General features: G+C 43.3%; 1 protein-coding gene across 1 annotated transcript in view; it reads left to right on the plus strand.

The window, feature by feature from the left end:
• PAPPA2 (pappalysin 2) overlaps positions 1 to 24,989 on the plus strand; it is a 295,372-nt gene that overhangs the window by 120,754 nt on the left and 149,629 nt on the right. Inside the window, exons 4-9 of the mRNA XM_024133710.2 lie at positions 8,509 to 8,802; positions 10,444 to 10,636; positions 14,272 to 14,393; positions 17,422 to 17,911; positions 21,621 to 21,749; positions 23,999 to 24,090. Coding sequence (XP_023989478.1) covers positions 8,509 to 8,802; positions 10,444 to 10,636; positions 14,272 to 14,393; positions 17,422 to 17,911; positions 21,621 to 21,749; positions 23,999 to 24,090 — 1,320 coding nt within the window. The remainder of the gene's footprint in view (positions 1 to 8,508; positions 8,803 to 10,443; positions 10,637 to 14,271; positions 14,394 to 17,421; positions 17,912 to 21,620; positions 21,750 to 23,998; positions 24,091 to 24,989) is intronic.

Raw genomic sequence — 24,989 nt, forward strand, 5'->3', positions numbered from 1 at the left:
AGCCATAAAAAGAAACGAAATTGAGTTATTTGTAGTGAGGTGGATGGACCTGGAGTCTGTCATACAGAGTGAAGTAAGTCAGAAAGAGAAAACAAATACCGTATGCTAACACATATATATGGAATTTAAAAAAAAAAAAAAATGGTTCTGAAGAACCTAGGGGCAGGACAGGAGTAAAGACGCAGATACAGAGAATGGACTTGAGGACACGGGCAGGGGGAAGTGTAAGCTGGGATGAAGTGAGAGAGTAGCATTGACATATATACTCTACCAAATGTGAAATATATAGGTTGTGGGAAGCAGCCACATAGTGCAGGGAGATCAGCTCCGTGTTTTATGACCACCTAGAGGGGTGGGATAGGGAGGGAGGGAGACACAAGAGGGAGGGGATATGGGGATTTATGTATACGTATAGCTGATTCACTTTGTTATACAGCAGAAACGAACACAGCAATGTAAAGCAATCATACTCCAATAAAGATGTTAAAAAAAAAAGAGGGGGGCTTCCCTGGTGGCGCAGTGGTTGAGAATCCGCCTGCCAGGGGACACGGGTTCGTGCCCCGGTCCGGGAAGATCCCACATGCCGCGGAGCGGCTGGCCCGTGAGCCATGGCCACTGAGCCTGCACGTCCGGAGCCTTTGCTCTGCAACGGGAGAGGCCACAACAGTGAGAGGCCCGCGTACCACAAAAAAAAAAAAAAAAAAGCAAGCCCGGAGTGCTTGCCAGTTGTGGGTAGGAGTGGCTGAAAGAGTTTAAAAGGAGACAAAAAATGACATCAGACTTTGCAAAATCTTTACCCTCTACACATTCTTCTCTTTGTTCAGTCTTGTCCAGAACTAGGACTTCTTTCGAATGAGACCACAGGCTGTAAAACTAAGAAGCCAGTATAAGATTTGGAGATGAATCGTTCCTGGGCTGGTTCTGTTAAAAATTTGCTTCATTTTCTAAGCACTTGTGACTTTTTTTTTTTTTTTAACTTTTCCATTTCTTTCTTTCCCTTTGTCTGTCAGCCCACCTCTGCCACTTTCTTCCCTTGCCCTGCTCCAAAGTGCTCCTTCCTTGGACCCCCACACATTTTGATAGCTTTGTCGCTTCCTTGCAGAGTGTGTTTGGGGGAGTGTGTCTCAGCCAGTAACTGGAAGTAATTATGGAGGCACCTGCAGACTAGCTCTGAACCTCCTTGTTTTATGGGCATATAACATTCAGCCCTAAAAGTTTTACAGAACTCTTTTAAAGTCATTTCAACTCATGTCCTTTCCTCAAGCTGCCTGTTTCCTTTTTTTGTTGTTTTGTTTTTAATAGAAGTGACTTTGGGAATCATTCTCTTTGCCACGTGCTACTCTGGCGGTCTTGTGCTTAAGCTGGGAAAAGCCAGTTGGAACTTGGATACAGCATCACTTTGGGAGCTTGGCTGTCTGCTACTGAGATTTAATCTTTTAATCAGCAACTTCTCTCTTTTCTTCCCCTGCACCATCCTCTGGACCACACAACAACCCTGTCTTGGTGCTTTAGTTCGTCTCTTATAATCAAGGCTGAAAGTTCTCCTAAGAAGGCATTTGTGCTCCCCGCCAGTCCATTAAGCAACAGCTGCGCCACACATGGCCACCAGTTGCTAAATCCAGAAAGCCCCATTCATATTATGTCCTATGTACAAATAAGTGGTACTGGCATGTAGTGAGTTCAAGTTCCAGTACAACATTCAGGTATGCAAGAAATGTAACTTTTATTTATTCTTCTATAATGAACTTTATACTTATGTTGAGCCCCGCTGTTGCTGGGTAGTAGAGATTTATTCTTAGTCAATTGAGTTTCTTTTGCCTGGGTCTGTATCTAACTGCAGAGCTGACTTATAAATGCCAAGACCATAGATGGAAGGATCCATTTTGTTCTTAGTCATCAGGTGATGCTGGTAACCTAAGATGACCCTTGTTCCTATCACAGGGTCCTTCACCTTCAGGGATTCTCTGGAAGGCTCTCTATCACCCTGCCCTCTTAGCCTCACTGGTCAGCATTCTTCTTTAGAACTAGGCTCCTTACTCAGGAATCCATCACTGGAATGAGGAAAAAAAACCCTGTTGTTAGATCCCATGCACCTAATTTGAATCTTTATCCCTTTACTGGGGTCTCAAAAGATGGATTACAGTCCATTTTATCTGGACCCACCACCGTCTATACATTCCCATTATTTCCTTTTTATCTCTTTTCCTCCAGCTTAGGAGAATCTTTTCTAGGCTAAAATGTGGTGGTAGTGTTGGTAATGTGAGGCAAGGATTACTTTCCTCCATTTATCCATCATGCTGGCTAAACCATGGAGTCCTCTCAGGGAATGGTATAGGTTTTGGAAATCTCACATCCAGAAAAGGACTTCTTTCCTTGCTTTTCACTCTGTAATGTAAGTTAATGAATGAATGCAGGTAATGAATGTATGCAAGAGAGTCTGGCAGTAGGGTAAGGGGGAGGGAGGCAAGGAACCACTTGGGTGAAATGTTAGTATTTCCAAAATGTTGCCCCTCAATCCACACTATTACTTCAAAATTTTCCCTGAGTAGGTGCTCTTGGTCTGGTGGTCAGTCCCTAGGAAGCCTTGTAGGACAGGCGTTGGGGAGGTGAATGAGAGTAGAGAGAGTCAAGACTGAAGGGCCAAGGTATGGTTGAAACATATATTGACCTGTCTTTCTACTTCCCGTTTCAAAATGGCAGGTGAGAGCAGAGAACACGAAGGAATTCTATTGTAGGAAAGGGAATCCCGTCCCTCCCATCCTATCACCACATTTATCCCTCAATTATGTTTGAATTTTATCCTTCCAGATGAGAAAAGATGAAAATGAACAGTGTTTTTGAGTGTAGGAAATGATAATTATAGTCTCTAAAACTAGAGAAGTAGGAAGGAAAAGGTTATTGACACTACATAAAAAGGGGTCTTGAACCTACCAGCAAGGTCTATGAAGAATTAAGCCTACTCTCCCAATCCCTAAAGATTTCCTTTCCTCCCACAGTCACTAGTTTCAGGCTACTGCAAATAATTTTTGAATGCCAGTACGCTGTCTATGAAGAGAATGGGCACTTGTCTATTTGCAACTCTATCCAATTCATTTCTGTCTTCTGGGTGTCCCTGGGTCTTAAGATCAGAATAACATGGAAACAAAGTGTGAGCAGCTTAGAGGCAAATCAGAGCTCCTTATGTGAGGGTATTTGTCTACCTTGCCTGATGATGTCTGGTATCACTCTTTGAGGTCTGCCCAGTTTGTGGTCAGACCCTAGCTTTCATTTTCTTGGTGAATGAAGATGGTGAGGTGGGAGCCAGTGAGGGGTGGGAGCAAATGAGTGTGTGTAGCTAGGCTGCATTATGTAATTATAATAATATTGACAAATAGTCTAATATACATTTTGAATTACGTTGTTCTGGAAAATAAGCTAAATGCTTATTTATCTGCATTACTGTCAATACTTCCATTTTTATAACAACCCTTTGAGGTAGGAACTCTTGTTATTTCCATTGAACAGATCAGGAAATAGCCTTAGCACTTTTAAAGAATGTCCCCCTAAATAAAGATCAATACATTTCCAGTGAGAGTCCACAGCCAAAGAAGGAGCCCTGGTCACTCCAAAGGCCACTTAGTGTGGGAGAGGCTTCTGTGCAATGGTGTAAGGACCCACTTGTAACCTCTCGGAGTGTGACCCATGTTGTTGGTAACGAAAATGGAGGAAAGTGTGGGGCATAAGTACCCACTTCAGAAGATGATGCTGGTTTGCTTGAATATTAAAAATAGTCCTGGAAGGTAGCATTTTGTACTACCTTTTCCTGATTTCTATTAAGTTCCTCCTGGAAAAGTACTGCTCATTCCTCTGTGAGGGTAGGTTGAACCCAAGTGACAGAGAGGACAGGAAGGAGTTGCCACTCTTGGGACTTGGTTTTTACTTTTTATATATCATGTCTTCTTCCTTCTTTTTTTTTTTTAACATCTTTATTGGAGTATAATTGCTTACAATGGTGTGTTAGTTTCTGCTTTACAACAAAGTGAATCAGTTATACATATACATATTTTCCTTCTTTTTTTAAAATTGATAAGATTTACAATGTTGTGTTAGTTTCAGGTGTACAGCAAAGTGATATATATATATGTATATATATATATTTATATACTTTTTCAGATTCTTTTCCATTATAGGTTATTACAAGATACTGAATATAGTCCCCTGTGCTATACAGTAGGTCCCTATTGTTTACCTATTTTATATATAGTAGTGCGTATACGTTAAGCCCATACTCCTAATTTATCCCTCCCCCACCTTTACCCTTTGGTAACCATAAGTTTGTTTTCTATATCTGTGAGTCTATTTCTGTTTTGTAAATAAGTTCATTTGTATAATTTTTTTAGATTCCACATATAAGTGATGTCGTATGATACTTGTCTTTCTCTGTCTGACTTACTTCACTTAGTATGATAATCTCTAGGTTCATCCATGTTGCTGTAGATGGTATTATGTCATTCTTTTTTATGGCTGAGTAATATTCCATTGTGCATATGTACCACATCTTCTTTATCCATTCATCTGTTGGTGGACATTTCGGTTGCTTCCATGTTTTGGCTATTGTAAAGAGTGCTGCTATGAACATTGGAGTGCATATATCTTTTCGAATTAGAGTTTTTATCTTTTTCTGGATACATGCCCAGGAGAGAGATTGCAGGATCATATGGTAGCTCTATTTTTAGCTTTTTAAGGAACCTCCATACTGTTCTCCATAGTGGCTGTACCAATTTACATTCCCACCAACAGTGTAGGATGGTTCCCTTTTCTCCACACTCTCTTCTTTTTCCTTCTTAATGAAAAGTTTTCACCTTCCTCTTTTTAAATTTTGACCAACATTCCTCTTTACATTTTGAGTCTTATGCCTCACTTAGACTTTGGCATGAGCGTTTGGGGGGTGTGTGTGTGTGTGTGTGTGTGTGTGTAATTTTCATCAAAATGTGAAAGAACTTTTATAAGGTAAACCATGAAATAAGTGAATGTCTTTCTTCCCCATATGGGTGTATCAGTGTGTGTATCTCTGAGTGATTAAAACCCACTCCCCTAATAACTTAACCAGTTTGTTTTAGATGGAATAAAGAGGGAGTGAGAACAGCGTGGGACGCCCATGCTCAGGAGAGAGGAAGGAGAGCACACACTTGAGGGAAGGGCGTGAGGAAGAACAGGCAGTGAGTGGATCACTTGACCATCTGTAGCAGACAGAGCGTAGGTGTCTGCAGCTTTCATTCCTAGCCTTTCCCCTTCTCCTCAGGCTACTGAGAGATGGGAGTCTGGGAACACATCTCACCAAGCCGAGGTGGTGACGGTCCATAACACAAATTTCTCTCCATGGTTTTTATGATTGTCTCACTCAGTCCTGCATGCTAGCTCTCAGAGGCACAGGAAGAGAATAGGAAGGACTCTTAGCCATAAGCCCGTGTAGCCCCCTCACTTTACAGAAGAGACCTTGGGAAAGGTTAAAGAGCAGGGCCAGTGTCACACAGCTAGTCAGGGTCAGGACCGCATTTCAAAGTCCTTAAGTTCTAGTCTATAACCTTGGGGTCTACTGGACAGAATTACCGTAAGAGGTCCAGGGTCTTGGCCTTTTTCCTTAACATAGGTTGGTGTACACAGCACTTACTCCTGAATGAGAGTATGCACTATTCTAATTATATAGTAACTAAGCTCATTACTAGGTGTTCCATACAGATGATTTGGGGCTAGAAGTATCATCTCTCTGGAATCAAAAATATAACTGTCAGTAAATGTGTTCAAAGGCTTATGCTTTTCGTTAAAATTTAAGTGCCGTATGGTTAAATCTATATTCTCCTGCTTTGGGGATGTGTGTTAAGGGTGTGCTGTGGTTGAGAACTCTGGCCAATTGTCCTTGGCATGGAGGAGATTTGCTGGCAGGGCTGAGGATTTGCATGTTTATGCTTCTTCCTCCTCTTATAAATAACCAGGTTTATTGAAAGGAGACTGTGAATAGTTTTAGATTTGGAAAAATCTCATTTGGACTTGAGGCAGAGACTTCTAGAGGTTGATAAGAAGCCTACTATTATCATGACCACGCTCATATCCACTCTGAGTGCCCCAAGGCCACACTCCCAGCCTATGTCTTTGACACATGCTACTTTTGCTAGCCCTTCTTCCTGGAACCTTATTTCTGTTCAGCTCTAGTTCCTTTCTCTGCTGCTGGAGGAGATCCCAAGAGAACTTGTCTTGGACTTACCGTAGGATGAGGAGGTATTTGACATTTGCTCAGGGGCAAAAATATGGATAGAAAATAACTATTGATTGGGAAGCTTTTTGGTCTTTGGTAGTATTTCATGCATTGTGCTCCGAGTAATTCAGTATTCCAGATGTCAAAAAGTATTCTACCCCAAACAGGTTCTGTGTTCAAATAAATTTGGGGCACAAAGGATTAAACAAAATTGCTGCAGGACTTTTCAGAACCTTTAACAAAACAGTTCTCAGGTACAATGTGAATCTTCCAGAGGACGTATGACATGCTACCTTTCTTTTCTCAAGCATATTTAACCACTGATACTACTTTTTTTTGCAAAGTATCACCCAGGACCAGAGTTTATGAACACAATTCGCGAAAAACTACTCAGCGTAGATACTCAAAACTTATAGGCAAGTTGTAGCCTTTCAAAGTTTGATTCTGGCAAATTGGTATAGGCAATTTAGAGAGAACAAAAACGTCTTCTGTTAGAATCCTCATTGATGTGAAGGTCGATATTGCTGTTGGAGAACTGAGAGCATAATGGTGTATAACTTTGATGATAATTATTACTGAAACTGGATATGTAAACATGAAGCGGAAGGCATCTTGAAAGATGGAAATATTTCATTTTACCAGGTTTATTCAAATACTGGACACCCTGGATGTTTTTGAAATAGATCTGTTTTCAAACTAATTTTTACCTATAGGTTGACATAATAACGATGCACGAATGTATAAAATTATACAGAATATATTTTTATAAAAGGAAAAAATAACGTTGAATGTTTCCTGGAAGTCATAGAAATGATCAACAAGGAAGATGAGGTCTAGCTTTGTTTTAGATGTGAAAGTAGACAATATATCTCAGGACAAGTCTAAGCATGGCTTGGTTAATGTCAGCATGTCTGGGTAGACTAGAAGAAACTAGAACTTGGATTTAGAAATGGCCCTTTGCAATAAGGTAGTCCCTAAAAAGGCAGATTGAGCTGCCCATTACAGAAACGAATTGGTGTGGCACCAGATACCCTGGTGACTGTATCCTACACATAAAACCATGTATGTAGTTGTCTGTAGGGTATTGTATAGAGTTCAGGAATGGGACATATTGAATATGATCTGGCAAAAGAAAGGCAGGGCTATTCTTCTGGGGGGCCCACTATACTCAGCAGACTATTTGATACAGGGAGGACTTAGGTAGGAGGAATGAAGCACGTCTGGGGAGCTGGGATTGGATCTGGGACACAAGGGCAGGATCAGCCTGGAAATACCGCTAGGGTGACTCTGGACACCAGAGGGTTGGTCCAGAGCTGTTGACATTCCCTGTTCCAGGTACTGGAGATGAAGATGGGTCTGATCCTGACAATGTTTAGGGGTGAAGAAGGAAAGTCTTCCGTGGGGAGAGGAGAGACGCAGGGATTGGGAACTAGACAGATAGAAGTTGGGACACTCAGAGATCCTCAGCCTTTTCTTTGGTAATATACAGTGATACCACTAGGTCTTTCATCTAAGCCCAGATTGGATGCAATGGATGGAACTCTTCTCTGAAACACCTCCCTTGGTGTTCTCAGGGAGATTTGGGAGGAATGAGAGTGGAGCAAATTCCTGTAGTGCCCATGACATTCGGAATTTCATGGTAGTTCAGTTGGACTTGTCTTTTGTCTCAATGGTTGTTAGCTCCTTGAGATTAGGGGTCATAAAATCAGAAGCAGCATGTACAACTGTCATTTACTAAACTCCTTCAATGTGCCAAATGCTTTAAAAAAGGAGTACTCTCATCTCCACTTTACAGACAACAAAACTTAGCTTCTAGAAGGTCAGATAGCTGTTCAAGTCCTCAGAGAATCCCATGTGCTTTCACTTAGACCAATGGCTCTCAACCTGGGAAGTTTTAAAAAATACTGAGGCATGTACCCCATCCTCAACTATTTGGATTCATGTCACTGGGGCTGGCATTTGGACATCTGTATTTTTCAACAGGTGATTTTAATGCACAGCCAGGGCTGAGATTCCTGGCCCTCTATCATGTCACCTTGTCTGTATTGTTATCCCTGGCATTTAATACAGCCCTCACCCAAGACAGAGGTTAAAGACATGTTTACTAATTGGTTCAGAAGGTATTTGTGGCCAGAGGGAAGACCAGGGACTGAATGCCACTAGAAGTTATAATGCATCCCCTTAGAGGCTGGACTTGAACATTCAATGTTTATCAGAAGACAGAGGGTGGCTATTCATTACATGCTTAGAGATGTTTTGCAAACCTTCCATTACAGGTGGTGTTGTCCTCAACCCAGCCTATTATGGCATGCCTGGCCACACCAACATCATGATCCATGAGGTGGGGCATGTCCTGGGACTCTACCATGTCTTCAAAGGGGTCAGTGAAAGAGAATCCTGTGACGACCCCTGCAGGGAGACGGTGCCGTCCATGGATACAGGAGACCTCTGTGCGGACACTGCCCCCACTCCCAAGAGTAAGCTGTGCCAGGACCCAGAGCCTATCAATGACACCTGTGGCTTCACCCACTTCCCAGGGGCTCCATTCAGCAACTACATGAGTTATACAGGTATCACAACAGTCCTATTGTCTTTGTTTTTATTAAGATTACATGGGAGCCTTTTGGGGCCGGGAGGGTAGAGGTATGGGAATTAGAGAGGATTATCAAGCAGTCATTCTTGCCAGAGAGTTGAAGTGTATTTGTCATGGAATATTCTTTTTTTTTTCATGTCTTTGAAGAACTTAAAGAAATATTGAAATATTAAGGGGTCTCATCGACTAGATTCTCCTCCACTAAAAGTTAAAAGATAAGCATATTTCTATCTCAGTTAAAAAGAAGGAAAAAGCCAAAAGCTCTCTTGAGAGCCCTTTCACCTCTAGAACTTGGTTATTTTGCTTCTTTCCCATATTCATAGGGATTTACTCTGAAGGAGAGTCCAAAGGTGATGGAGAAAGAGGTTTCTGGTTCAAAGTGGCTCTTTGTACTATTTTTGAAGTTGGTCAAGAAGATGGCCCTGGTTAATTTTAAGCTCAGAGTTCCTTTTTCTGTTACATCATTTTTTAAAGTATCAGATTCTCTTCTTCCAGCACTTGACAAGGGCTGGTTCTTAGCTTGCCTACAGAAAATGGTGCTGTTTCATTTAAAGAATGGTACTTTCTTGGTCCTGGTTTTGTTGTCTTGGATTATGCTTCTTCTTTGTCCTTTCACACCTCCCTTGTTTCTGTCAAAAAGTAATACTACTCATCATCTCCTGATAATGGACTTAAATTTATCCCTAAAATTAAGGACTGATGTGATTTGATGACGTATTCCAGTGGGGAAGGAAGGAAGTAATTTTTCTATAACATCCAGGGGCTTGTTGGTGATAAGTTCTAGATAACTATCCCCCCCCAAAAAAAGAAAGAAAAGATAACTGACAGATGCTGACCATGCCTTTGCAGGGAAGAAAAAGTGCTGAGCTGGTCCTGTCGGTGACCCATCAGTATATTCCTATCTAAGTCTCATCTTGGTGCATGATTCAGGTACATCAAATTCATAAGGACCAGCATCCTTGCCTCTCCCAACAAGCACACAGTGGCCCTTGCTGGGGCAGAGAGACCAGACAATGGGGTGCGGAGGGCAGAGCTATTTAGGCGCCACCTTTGACGTGGACAGAGGAAACATCTAAGAAGCAGAGGGGAGTGTTTCACTGGTGGACCTTCATGGAAGAAGGCCTGGAAGCTAAGATAGCTCCTTTTCTAACCCTATGAAAAGTGTACCTAATAGGAAATTGTACCAGCTTTAAAAGGAAGTTGAGGATCACCATTCCCAGTCCTGCTGCCGGCTTGACTTTTTGGCTTTCGCTCCTCTTGAGCATCTCCATGAATACTCACTAACCTGGGCCAAAGTCATTGGGCATAAAGCAGGTGTCTGCAGCTCCACACATGTTCACGAATTAAAAGGCCATATGCTGAAATACTGCCATCTTGTGGTTTCCTGAATAAGCAATGTCAGCTCAGAGCAACCCTGAACCCCAGGGCGGGAGTCTCACTCTGGCCAACATCAAGGTAAACATCAAGCCCAACTTACTTTAGAGATAAGCCAGTGCTCTTCTCTGCCTTCTCTTTCCCACTTCCAGCCTAGATATTTCCTGGCAAAATCTATCTCGACCTTGGTGGACATTGCAGGTTAAAACCTCCATCTCTCTTGTTCCCTTTTTTGTCTCTGCAGATGACGACTGCACTGACAGCTTCACCCCTAACCAAGTGGCCCGAATGCACTGCTATTTGGACCTGGTATATCAGCAATGGAGTCAAAGCCGAAAGCCCACCCCCATTCCCGTCCCACCCATGGTCATTGGGCAGACCCCCCTGTCCCTCACTATCCACTGGCTGCCTCCAATTAGTGGAGTTGTGTATGACAGGTGAGAGAGGCACTGGTATCTTTCTCTGTGGCATTTCTTGTGAACAAGGGGAAGGATGTGAAGTTGGGGGAACCCCAGTTTGGAACTATAAATATGCACCGCTACTCAGGGCTGCCTCCGCCACCCTGCTCAGTACTCATCTCCTGAGCAGAGCTCATGGGGCTCTCACGTCAGCCAATGGGGCATCATATGTGCCCACTCCTTGGCGAGGGGCATCCGGATGTTTCCTGAAATCACATCTGTGGGCTTCTAGGAGCTGCGAAGGGGTTGACAAATGTGATAAACAATGACCTGACAAAACTGAGATGGCATTTGCCACCTGTCCAGGTCAGCTGTTCCTCCTTGGTGTAAGGGTGGAACAGGGGGCTTGCTACTTGCACAGTGGTGTCTGGAAGAAGGGAAGTAAGGTATGTTCCTCCAGGCAGTTCTGGGGGTGAGTGGGTGGCCAGCGACTCAAGCTGTGCATCAGGGGCTTGACTGGCTCGTGTGGGCATTTCTAATGCCTCCTCTGTGTCCTGTTGTACCCCGTGCCTACCCCACGCCTACCCCACTTATGGCTACTATCTTGAGGAATTGTCATTATCTGTTAATTTTCCTATCTGCTCTGCTACTCAACTGGCAATTCCTTGGGGTCAGGACTATTTTTTGTATCTTTGTCTCTTGGCCTGCCACAATAAACAGCTAATTCATGTTTATTGAAGGGAATCGTTACACCTGAACTTGGTTTTTATTCATCCTTTGCATATTGGTATAATGAATACCAGGAAAATTTTTGTGGAAAAGAGAGAAGGTAGGAAAAGGCTGACATCTGACAATTGGTGGGAGGATGGGGGAATGTGGTTTAACTGAAAAGGGCCAGAACCCCATCCACGACCTGCTGTCCGTTTTCAAAACCTACCACGGTGGGCTATTCGGTCCTTCTATGTGTGAGGCACTGTGCGAGGTATTTTACCTGCAATTGTCTTATTTAATCCTTGCAGTGAGCCCAATCTCTGCTATATAAGTGAGGAATCTGAGGCATAGAGAAGCACACGGTGGCTAGCCCAGGACACCACAGCTGGATAGGGCTGAATTGGGGGTATCCCCTGGAATTTCAGAAATGGAGGACATGGAATAGATTGTTTCTTTGAATTTAGAGTTTTCCCCTTTAGCAGGTGGAGAGTCCCTCATCTGTGTGTCACACTTCCCTTCTGGGTGTCAGATCCCACCTAGGGAGCTGAATGTCCCTGAAGCACGTTCCTGTGTACTCCAGCTTTGCTGAAAGCCTGGGAGAGAGGACAGGGAGAGACAGGGATGGGAGGAAGCAGGTGAACCATTTTTCAAAGTGGCTTTCCCGGCCTTCTGGGATCTTGGAACCTGTCCTGGACACCTGGTGTACACTTAATGCATGACATTGCTTAGACCCCGCAATCCTATAAAACAGTTTTTATTGTCATCGGCACCCAGGCTCTCATGGGTTCCCTCTGTGAGTCAACATATATCTCTGTGATGTGTGTAAGAATCCTCTTCCTGCAAGTGTGACCTCGTGCAGCTTGGGTTGCTCTGGCTGAACAATAGGTCCTCTGTGGGCATGTGCAGACCCGTGTTTTACATCAGTTTATGTAACACATGTAAACAATTTAATCTTTCAATTCTCTCTCTGGTACAAATGTTACGATAAAGCAGACATCAGTGCTGGCTTGCTGCGAGGCTGTTGGCAGAAAAGGCTGCAGTTGGCTTCCTTTTCTCAGCGAGGTGGGCTACAGCGCTGAGGCCTCCTGACACGTGCGTCGGGGAAACTCACGTCACGTACCCAGCGATTTGTGTCACACTCGGAGTTATGTTTACTCCTCCCCAGTAGGTATTTGGAATCCTTATGTCAGAGAGGAGCCCAACCACGCACTAAGCAGCGGCCCTGGAAGAGCCAAGTGCATCAGGGAAATGTGGTTTGGAGTCGCGTCCGCAACAGAAGTGAGCGCTGACTGCAGTCGGGGGTTGGAGTTAACGACACCTTTTGGTTGCCAAAGTACTGGACACTTGATGGTGTTTGGGAACTTGCTCAGAGGAATTAAGAAACTTGTTGCGACTTTAGGCAATTTACTTCATCCCTCTGAGCCTGACTGTCCTTGTTTGTAAACAGGGTTCTTACAGGGATTAGAAATAATTTATGAAAAGCACCTAGTGGAACAATGCCAGGTATATACAGTGCTTAATAAATGGGAGCTGGTAGCATACTTATTACCCTTATTTAACAATACTGTTTTTCCATTATATTGCAAGATTTTACTTTTCTCCCTGTACTTGTTGAGAGACCTTGATTTGATGCCTCCGTTTGCAGATGGATCGTTCACAATTGGGCTTCCACAACCTATTAAGTGTAAAATAAGCTACAAGGATATATTGTACATCACAGGGAATATAGCCAATCTCATAATAGCTGTAAATGGAGTATAACCTTTAAAAGTGAATTGCTGTATTGTATACATATAACTTTTATAATATTGTACAGCAACTATACTTCAATAAATTAAAAAAAAAGATTCTAAGTATCAGAGACAGGCCTCATCAAGAGATTTCCCCTTGTTATTCAGCTATTGTTGTCATTACCTCTTCAAGATACGGTGCTTGAAGAGCTCTTCATAGGTGTATTAATAGTCTCAAGGATGCGCATAGAACAAGCTCTCACAGAGGGACTGCTGAGGCCAGTCTGTGTCCTAACTGCTGGGCACAGAAAAATCGAGCTTGGTCTGGATCTGCTCACAGGCAAAGGAGGAGGAATGGGAATGGGGCTTCTCAACACCACAGATCAGTGCCCTACAATGGGAGCCAGAATGTACAGTGGGTGCCCAGAAGAGAGAATGCTGGCCATCCAGAGGAGTCAGGCTAAGTGCCACTGCAAAGGTTACATTTGCATGGGTCTTGAAGGATGAGTAGGAGCTTGCTAAACAGAGAAGCTTAGAAAGCCTATTTAGCCAGAGAGAGAACAGCAGGTTTCACGGAGCTATGTGAAGGGTATGATGTATTTGTGAAATGGTGATTAGTTAATGTGATGGGAACATAAATGAAATTCATGAAGGGACTGAAGTAGGTAAGGCTGAAGCTATCCTCTGAAGGATGCTGAATCATGGTAAGCAATTTAGATGTATCCCTATAGGCAATGGAGAACCAAGGAGTGTTACATTTCCTATGACTTTTATTTTATGTGTGTGATTAAAAGTAGAGAGTTAAAACATAAGACCACATATAACTAATATGTTTACTGTGAAAATTGTTGTCTGTTTCAGTTGGGGAAACGCAAGGAGGCTTTGGATGACTTATTGAGAGTCAGTGTATAAGTCATTTTATGTTGAAAGATTCAGATTGTAATTATTTTGTGTTGACTGGATAGAAGGCCTCTTTCATCTCCACAGGGCTCCTTTATGACTTAGTTAAATTCTTCTGCTTCATAACCTTGAGATTTTCATGGCACTATGAATTTTGCAAAGATGAGGTCTATACAAGAAGGAAATGAGTTGAGAAATAGTTGTGTTCTCAGTTACCCACTAAGGCCTCACTCCCCATTGCCACTCCCATGCCCCAAAGGTCTTGTGAATTTCGTTATCCCAGTTCATCTGATCTATTCTCCCCATCTCCACCCCTGCCCATTGTTTTCCCAGGGTCCCGGGCAGCGTGTGTGGTGCCTGCACTGAAGATGGGACATTCCGTCAGTACGTGCACACAGCTTCCTCCCGGCGCGTGTGTGACTCCTCGGGTTACTGGACCCCAGAGGAGGCTGTGGGTAAAGGACCATGACTTTTTCATTTACACCTTGGTGGCCAAGGTGGACATGGTGGGTGGAGGTAAAGGGTGGAGCGGTAGCATGGTGAGAAAAAGGTAGTGTGCCTGCTGTGTGCGTGCGTGCGTGCGTGCGTGTGCGTGTGTGTGATGTGCTGGAAATCTCCAGGGGTCTGGGAATGACTCTGCCTGGTACCTTTGTGTGGATATCCTACGTGTGCTTAACGTGCCAGTGGCTGTGGTGAAGCAGAGGGAAGCATAGAGGAGAGAGGGATGGAGAACTCAGGGGGCGACTTCAGGAGGAGCTAGCTCAGGCATGTCGCATTACATGTGCCTGTCAGCCCATGGAGCAGCTTTGCCACATGACAATGTAAGCTGATTTCATCCTTCCCTCTATCAGGAGGCTAATAGAGAACACGTTGCAGGGAACACTCATACACACTGACTGAGCCAGTTTGGGTGGGGTGGGGTGGACTAGGTGTTCCAAACTGATCATTCTCATCTATGCTATTTTATGAGTCTATTAATCACTGGTACTGGTTGTGCTTTGGATGTCATCTAAGCTAGGCTCTAGGAGGGGGAAAACGTTTTTAGCTGTCTCCTTTCCTGTCCCACCCCCAACTTCTCAGTTACATATTCACTCACCTACATATAGCAGTGCCTCTATGACAAAGTAGAGCATGAACGCTACCCTGATTCAAGTCCAAAAAATGCTACTGACATGAGTTTTAGCGCCTTCTGTTGAATGGCTTGAGTTCTACCGTCACCATCTTCAGTGTTTACCTAGTCATCACCTTTCTCTTTTTCTTATATTTATTAAGAGCCTAAAAATGACTCAGTAAGACGTGTTGGACAGGGTCCTATTTGAATTAGTTTGTAGTCTTGACTCTGATAAGAAAAAAAAGGAGAACATTGGTCTAAGAGTCTACATCATCCCCTTGGGCTCCCAGTTACTCAAATGACAGGAGCCTTGAGGAGGGATCTGGGGGGAGACAATTGACTTGATTGATCATATAGAACTTTTTTCAAATGATTTTTCAGGGAAGAATGGAAGGTGAGTATAAAATTTACATTGGCACTGAGTATGACTCATTTAGAGATGGGCATTTCATAAAAGGCCATTTTTGTGGCAAACAGTTCGTCCTGTGCTAGTGTTTTAATGCCCATTTGACTCTCTGGCCCCGTACTTTTTTTCTTTTTAATTCTTGGAAAAATTTAAAGTTATCTGGTAGAGGTGAAAGGAATTAGAAGTTCTGGGTTCTAACTCTTGTACTGTGCTTCCAGGCATACCAAATCAACTTTTAGGGCCTCCACTTCATCTCTTTACGTGAGATCATAATAAAAACTTTCTGACAGACAGTGCTGCTATTCAGTTGGCTTCCAAGGGCCTTTACTCTGCTAGTATTGGGGTGCCTATTGGAAAATACTGCGAGGAAATTATTGGTATTCCTTTGCTTTGAACAGGTGAAGAATCAAGTCATATTTTAAATGTATAAAATGAAAGGAATTGATTCCCCAGCAGAGCACACACAAACACATATATTTACAGATATGATCAAAATGTATTTAATGACACTTAATGGACACTTATTGACCACCAACTACATTCTGAATGCTATGAGGAATAGAAAATTGAACCAGACATACTCCCTGCTTAATATCATCTTCTTGGAGAGAACTTCCCTGTCTCCCTGATCTAAAATAGTCCTCAGCCTCACACCATTATTCTCTAGTCCTTTATCCTCCTTTATTTTTCTTCAGAGATGACATTATTATACTGATGCCTCTTTATTTGTTGTTGTACCTATCACCCTATGGTAAGATATATGTGGTCAAGACTTTTGTCTCCCTTGCTCACTACTCTATCTCTGATACCTAGATTTGTGCTAGGTGTGAAAGAGGTACACAGTCAATGTTTATTGAATTAATGAATGAATGGATTCACAATACAGGGAAGAAACAATAGGGATCATAAGATGTAACACACACACACATTTGAACTTATTTCCTCTGGGCTCTGGAACATTATTTTCCAAATCCTGAAGGGCTAAGTCATTCTATTTTTGCAAATGTAGTTTGCAAATATTTCTAAGGAACACTGTATAGATCAGATCTTCTACACTAATCTAGTAAGGCAGGGGTTAAATAGTGCTTATTTTATAAATGAGGAAATTGAGGCTTAGATAGACTGGCCACAGTCACACAGCTAATGCACAGCACCAATTACAGCCTAACTACTGCTTCCTAATTTAGCAATTTTCTTTCAATTCCCCTCATGTTATAGGAGAAACCACCTTGTATAGATTATTTCCACACAGCTGACTTTATATGTTTGTGAGATTTGATTTTTCACCATTACATTTTGACTTGGCTACTGAATCTCCTTTTTTTTCCACTCAAGAAAAGTGTTTCTATTTCCTGCCCGCAATTTCCTCTGTGTAGTGCTCTACTGGCTTACATACATTTGAACTAAAAGGGAAGTTTCAATGTATGGTTTTAAAGTTTGGCTAACAGTCCATTGGAAGGATTGCTAAGGTATGATCTTAGGGTGTCAAAGAAGTTTTGTGAAAAGCCTAATTAAACATTGTAGCAACAGCCTGAAACAAACATTGGCCTGATTAGTAAATAAAACAGGGCTTCAGAAGCATTAATTTATCATAAATTATTAGTAAACTAAGTACAAATAATTCTCTTCTGCTCAAGGATTCTTTAAGGACGTGACTTACCTTACCTGTATCCGCCTCATGTTTCCACCTAGTCTCTGGGTCACTCCATTCCGAATACCATGCTGGATTTCTCTTGTTAAAGGGCACCAGGAAGTGGTGATTTGGAGCATAGTACTTTTGAATTGTTACACCTCTGTCTTCAGTAATGCTTAAGGTCTAACCTACTAAGCTGACCAGCTTCTCTAAGAATTTGCTCAAAGTTCTCTTCTGCTTCATTCTTTTTTCTGGCCCTTGATAGGGGTGACTCATTTTCAGATTTTTAATGGTGATTCCTGATGCATCTGTCTTTCTGCTCATCTCCCTCAGGGCCTCCAGACGTGGATCAACCTTGTGAGCCAAGCTTGCAGGCCTGGAGTCCTGAGCTCCACCTGTACCACATGAACATGACGGTCCCCTGCCCTGCAGAAGGCTGTAGCCTGGAGCTGCTCTTCCAGCACCCAGTCCAAGCTGACACTCTCACCCTATGGGTCACCTACCTCTCCATGGACTCCTCCCAGGCGCTTTTTGACACAGAGATCTTGCTGGAACACCAGGAGTCCGTGCACCTAGGCCCCTTAGACACTTTCTGTGACACCCCACTCACTATCAAACTGCACGTTGATGGGAAAGTCTTGGGGGTGAAAGTCTACACCTTTGATGAGCGGATGGAGATTGATGCAGCTCTCCTGACTTCTCAGCCCCACAGTCCTTTGTGTTCTGGCTGCAGGCCCGTGAGGTACCAAGTCCTCCGTGAGCCCGCATTTGCCAGTGGCTTGCCCATGGTGGTGACACATCCTCACAGGAAATTCACAGACGTGTGAGTTGGGCAGTAGGGCTTTCTAAACCACGGGGCTTCCTGAGGCTTTGGGAGTGGGTTTGGCTTCCTTTTTCTCCATTTTTTAATATTCTGATAAGCCCTTATTTGGAGAAATGTTCAGACTCTCAGAGGGGGTTTTATTCTAAAGTGGCATCTCTGAGATGAACAAAAGTATTTCCCAGAAGGGGCAAGCAGGTTTCTGACTGATGATGCCATCTTTACGATTATGGAAAAAAGAGGTTAGTATTTGATATGTTTCAGTTGGGCTGAAAATATTAATTGCCATAAATAAGTTGATCAGAGTCAGATACTCCTATCTGGTAACACAATTTGACTTTTTTTTTTTTTTTTTTTTTTTTTTTTTGCGGTACGCGGGCCTCTCTCTGTTGTGGCCTCTCCTGCTGCAGCACAGGCTCCGGACGCGCAGGCTCAGCGGCCATGGCTCACGGGCCCAGCTGCGCTCCGCGGCATGTGGGATCCTCCCGGACCGGGGCACGAACCCGTGTCCCCTGCATCGGCAGGCGGACTCTCAACCACTTCGCCGCCAGAGAAGCCCCACAATTTGATTCTTTTTTTTTTTTTTTGCGGTACGCGGGCCTCTCACTGTTGTGGCCTCTCCTATTGCGGAGCACAGGCTCCGGACGCGCAGGCTCAGCGGCCATGGCTCACGGGCCCAGCCTCTCCGCGGCATGTGGAATCTTCACGGACCGGGGCACGAACCTGTATCCCCTGCATCGGCAGGCGGACTCGCAACCATTGTGCCACCAGGGAAGCCCCCACAATTTGATTTTTGATCCTTGCTTTTAAATAACTTTTAAATAATCTGCCACAGCTCCTATACCATTCAAAGGTTACAGTCACCTCTTCTACAGCTAAGCAGAGAAGCCAAGGGTCCTGCAGACACTATACTCTGCTTTCATGACTCATTCATTTTTCTTTCTTCCCTCCCTCCCTCCCTCTCTCTTTCCTTCTTTTCCAGCCCTCCCCTTTCTCTTTCTTCAGTTCTTTCTACATTTAGTGAGTTCTTAAGTGCTCCTGGCACTGTCTGCTCAGTGGTGGGGACACAGACTAAGATAACATCATTGGCTTAAAGAGTTCAATGTCTATAGAGTAGGAGGCTGGTATCTCTAAAGGCAAATTTTCCTCACCTCATAATTTTCCTCGGAGGCTGCCCTGAGAGCAGAACTCAGGGTATGACAAAAGTTTTATCAAAGGTGCTATATTGGTTAGTTTTTGCTGCATTAGAAATCATCACAAAACATAGTGGGTTAAAACAACAAACACTATTTCTCATGATTCTATGGGTTGGCTGTGTGTACTCACCTGGACCGGCTTGGCCAGGGCTAGGTGGCCCCAGGCGACCTCATGCACACATTGGAGGCTCAGCTAAGACACTGGCACGGCTGGGAGGATGAAGTTCTCTTTCCCCATTGTCTCTCCTTCACTAGGAGGCTTTGCCTGGGCTTGTTCTCATGCTGGTGGAAGGCTTTCCAGAAGCAGGGATGTCAAGTTCCCAAACACTCACATTTTTCAAGCCTCTGCTTACATTACTCATGACATCATTCCACTAGCCAAAGCAGGTCACAGTCAATTCCAGATTCTGCGGGTGGCAAAATCAATTCTATTTCTTGATGAGAGAAACAGTAAAGTCACATCACAGAAGGGCATGCATCTGGGATGGGAAGAATTTTGGGCCATTTTTCAGTCTGCCACAGCTACAAAAGAGTAGAGAAAAATGTTCACCTTGAATTTTACTACATTTTTCCTCTCATATTAGCTCTATGAATTAGAACTAGAAGACAGTGAAATGGTCAAAAAGCTCATGCAAAATAGGAGAATAGACCATGGGATGGATTTGAAAAGAAAAAAATATATTTTGGGGGGGTTTCTTTAGTAAGGCAATTAAAATGATATTTGTTATCTAACTTGATATACACACGTGCATGTGTGCACACACACACGTACACACAACCTTTAAGGTCAATAATATCCCATTTTATAGATGAGAGAAGTAAGGCTTACCTTTAATTTGGTTGAACAGAGCTCGTAAGTGGCAAGCTCGAGATTAAAATCCAATTTTCTGACTGAGTCTCATTTTGGTTCCCTTTCCTTAGTAACACATTACCTTTTACAAACTCAGCTCATTGACGGTCGGGGCTACCTGCTGCTGAGTTTTCTCCCCAAGAAGCGTAAACATATCCTGACGCTTCCTTCCAATCCTTTCCCAGCCACAGAGCAGTATGAGACTTTTATGCATGGCTGGATGAGAAGTCAGAAACCAGCCTGCGAAAGGGAAGCCATCCAAATTGATTAGGATATAAAACTGGTTTTGCTTTTGAAATATCTGGCACTCTGATGAGGAGTGCTTCCCTACAGAAAGCTAATTTGGAAATTTATGTCTTTCATATTTATGTGTCTTTCCTACTAAAATAACTAAAAGCCAGGACAGAGGTGTTTTTTTTTTTTTTTCTCTGCGGTACGCGGGCCTCTCACTGTCGTGGCCCCTCCCGTTGCGGAGCACAGGCTCGGGACGCGCAGGCTCAGCAGCCATGGCTCACGGGCCCAGCCGCTCCGCGGCATGTGGGATCCTCCCGGACCGGGGCGCGAGCCCGGTTCCCCTGCATCGGCAGGCGGACGCGCAACCACTGCGCCACCAGGGAAGCCCTAAAGGTGTTTTTGAAACCCCACGACATTTCCTGTTTGCTGGTTGCAGCATCAAGCGAAAGAGTAGAGGCTTTGTGGTTGAGTCGAAGAGTGTGTTAAAGAAGAGAGGGTCTTGGCAGGAGATCTGTGGGCACCACTTACGGCAGTCCCAACAGCCCTTTGAGATCCTGTTCTCCTAAGTCACTCCCATCCTAGCTTGACTTTAGTGGTACTTTTCCAATTAGGGCAGGCACTGGACAAAAATTAAGTTGAGGGCAGAATTTGTCTTTGGAACCAGCAACCTCCCTCTTGAGTCCCTTCCCCCTTGCAAATGTTCAGTCTCTCACGTTCTGCACTTGATCAGTGCACTTGGGCTCTAGATAGAATCAGATAAACTCCTTCCATCTCTGGCGTCAATTCATAAAACTCCATTCCTGGTTTATATGTATTTTGGAGGTTTGGAGGTGGGGAGGCATTTAATGCATTTCCAGTTGTGGAATTTCTTGCATCCACACAATGATGATGGAAGGTGTTCTCACCTCCTTCTAGGAGAGAGTGGCTTTTCCTTGGGAGCATTCTGCCTCCTCAAGACAAGAATTCTCTTGAGAGACAAGAAAACTCTGATTCACAGACCCAAGAAGGGCCTTGCTGAGACCAAACTCTGCAACTTTCATCTTCAGTTTCTATGACTACTTGAGTGATACAGAAGACTAGGTTTTCAAGAGCTGGTGGTTTTCTATGTGTGTATATGTAACATGGTAAAGATACACTCGAAATACCGTCCTCCTAGATTGCGTAGGACTGTTAGTTCAGTTTTAATTCAGCAAGCATTTGTTGTACATTCACTATGTGGAATGTACTGGGAATACAGAACTGAATATGGTTTCAAACATTCTGCTGTTCTGTAAGACTATATGCCCTGATCTTTGTTTCAAACAATGTGGCATATGTTTAACATTTATATTCCCTGTAATATTTATTTTAAACTCCTGCAAACCATCTGAAAAGGACCCAGGGTGTGCCCCACTTCCTGGACGTGGTGGTTACAGCCCATTGGTTTCCACAGGGAGGTCACACCTGGGCAGATGTATCGGTACCAAGTTCAAGCTGCAGCTGGAGCAGAACTGGGAGAAGCTTCGCCTCCTCTGAGCCACATCCATGGAGCTCCTTACTGTGGAGATGGGAAAGTTGCAAGGTGAGGACATACTGTATGCCTGGTATTGTGTGAGGGAGGATGCCCTGCCCTGCTTGGACAAGGAGGGTTAGCCTCAAGTTTCAGCTTGACTGGTTTGGGAAATGTAAGGGGCAGGGCACTATGTGATTCAAGTATTAAACAAAATCTAGGACCTAGTAGATATCTTGAGTGGTCAATCACATCTCTACATAGTTAAGGATGGGCCCACTTTTATTTAGAGCTCGCCCCAGTCATAGATATTGGGGTTGGTTCTGTGGGGACGCTCTTCAGGTTTCAGAGAACAACTGCTGGGCAGTGATTCAGGGCAGGAGTTCATGGTGGAGAAGGTTACTTGCCAAATGATGCTGAAGGAAGATATGAGGATAGCTTTTGGATCAGCTGCCTGTCTTATACTACTAATGAGCTGTGTGACCTGAGGAAAATCAGTATAGCTTTCTGAGCTTCACTTGCTCATTTGACCCCTGGAAGACCTGATTGTAATGTTATTTCCAGCTCTTCCATAAAATCACCAAGGTAGAAATGGAATCACTTCTTTGATTTCTTAACATGCCATATTCATTTTTCTGTTACCCTCTAGTGACATCAATCTAGAGGACTAATTCATTCTGGTTTGCCTGGGACTTGCCAGAATTTAGTACTGAATACTTCCATGTCCCAGTGATCACCCTATATTAACCTGTTCTGAATGCTTATCTAACCTAATATGTTACTTATATAAAGCTGCTGGGAGTAGGAGATTGGAAGGCTAGGCAGTGTGATTTGTCTTAGATTCTGCATCCTAATAAGATGACTTATTTTTAATTTCCCAGATCAAGGAAAAGTACCTTACACCTTTTTTTTTTTTTTTTTTGGCCACACTGCACGGCTCGTGGGATCTTAGTTCCCCAACCAGGGATTGAACTAGGGCCCATGGCAATGAAAGCACCGAGTCTGAACCATTGGACCGCCAGGGAGTTCCCAGTATCTTATATCTTGAAGACCTAATAGAAAGCAATCTATAGCCTTTCTTGGGGTTTCATCCCATTGTTTAGTAATTACTAAATATTGTTTATCTTTTCAATCTTCTAAGATTCCTAAGCTTCACTGTAAGTCTCCTCCTTTTCATAGAAATATAAACACCAAATGTTCGCAGACCTCAGAACTTTATCAAGCGACTGAGGTCACTTTAATACCCAAACCTTCTTCGTTTGCTGCCACCTTCTGCCTTACTCAGTCTCAGCTTGCCCCTCCTCCTCCTCCATCTCAATTAAATAACTCCCTGGGGATGCCTCACGTATGCACAGAACAAATCTGGCTGTTGCTGATGTTCTCCCTGGCTGCCACATTTTAAGTCTGCTTCCCACTAGTTAAGCTGTCTGCAGGACTAGATTACCATTACTACCCAGACAGAGTCCTCCTTGAACAAAATACTTGGCTTTATGTCGTAGCATCTCCTACAGCAGTCCTCCGATGGAGTTTCTGATGCCCCATGGTGCCACATCTGCCTGCGGAGCTCGGGGAGAAAGAGGCAAGGGCCCTCTTCCTAATCTGACATTACACATTCTAGCCTGGGCTTTGAAACAGCTTCACCTGTAGCAACACCTGCTTGGCTACTGGGCCTCACAAGGCTCTTTATCAAAATGTTCCTTTAAACTCTGCCTGTATTCCCTCTGTGTAAACAGTCATACTTAGTTCTGCCATCCAATGAGAAGACATTTCTGAATTGCAGCTTTGTCTCAGCTAGAGGCACTCCATTACACATGAAGCAGGAAGGAGCTGTACAAATCCTTTAATCCACTGTTTAAAAAGCAGAAACGTGTAGATTCATTCTAATGGAATCACAGATCCCCAAGAAGTCATCCTCAGATTCTAGTTTAATACATTTTTATTAGAAGCTACAAGTTGTCACTTGGGATATCACTTGCCAGTAAGAAAATGGATAGAAAACAAAGCCACACGTAGATGGGCAGGTTTCCTCCTCACTAGGTCAGCTAACTACTTTTAGGATTCCCCTCATTATGAGGTTGATAGGTCTTTTCTAGTGTAAGATCATCTTCCAGAAACACTGGCAGCACCCCTGGTGGATCTCCTAATGTGTCTGAGCCATGAGCTACTTTTCCTGTAAAAGCATTCTCTTAGCTCCTACTTCTCTCCAGCTTGCATTTTTTAATACATATAAGGAGTTTTAAGAACTTGAAGTGATGGTAACCAAACAAGAAGAATCATTTTATGTATGTATGTATATAAGAATGTACACTTTTACCTTCTAGGAGCCTGGGCGAAGAGTGTGATGATGGAGACCTTTTGAGTGGAGATGGCTGCTCAAGGGCATGTGAACTAGAGGAAGGTTTCAATTGTGTAGGTGAGTTTAGAAACACCTGCCTAGGCTTATGTCCTATTTTTGGAGGGGTCTCCGTGTCTTATTTTTGTGAGCTCTTACTGATAATAACAGTAACATTTGATGTGTCTATTGTGTGGCTGGCACTAATTGTTTCACATATATTTTCCCATTTAATCCCTACAATAAACATGAGGGGACTAAACAGAGGCACAGAGAGCTTAAATAACTTGCTTTCTCTTATACAGCTAGAAGTGATGACGTCAGGATTTGAACTAAGTAAGCAAAGCTCTAGAGTCTACATGTTAAACCACTAGGTCACCCTGCCTCTTAGATTAATGTTACCAAAGATTGCTCTTGGGTCCTCATGTCTAATGTCAGACTGTCAGCCAAGTAGCACAATCCCACAGATTCTACATAAAAATTAGGGTAGGGTATGTTTTAAGCCAAAGGGAGTACAAGATATCTCCTGGTGTCTGTGTTTAATAGATAAGATCATGAAGAATGGCAGAGGGTCATAACATTTCTTAATCCTGGTGAATCACTGGTAATAAATTATTACTAGGTGGCTTTGACTCTAGTCTCCTGATACACAGGAAGGCCCTCTAGAACACTTCTCCCAATTCTGATTAAAACCATCAACAGGCTTCTTTGCAGATTATTTTTCCATTCCCTTATGCATACATTGCAGTGATTCTGTGCAATATACTCATCAAATTACTTTAAAAAGCAGTGCATTTAAAAATATTTTAATGTTTCTAAATCTCAAGATAAAGTCAGGTATGATTATAACTATGTAGAATTTATTAAGGTATTAAATACTATACAGAACACACAAATGCCCCTGCTCTCCAGAGCAGAATTAAAAATTATAAAACCTTAGTAGTTTTACATCCATCCATCTAACAAAACATGTTCAGTGC

The sequence above is a fragment of the Physeter macrocephalus genome, chromosome 4, assembly GCF_002837175.3.
Source record: "Physeter macrocephalus isolate SW-GA chromosome 4, ASM283717v5, whole genome shotgun sequence".
Classification (NCBI taxonomy): Eukaryota; Metazoa; Chordata; class Mammalia; order Artiodactyla; family Physeteridae; genus Physeter; species Physeter macrocephalus.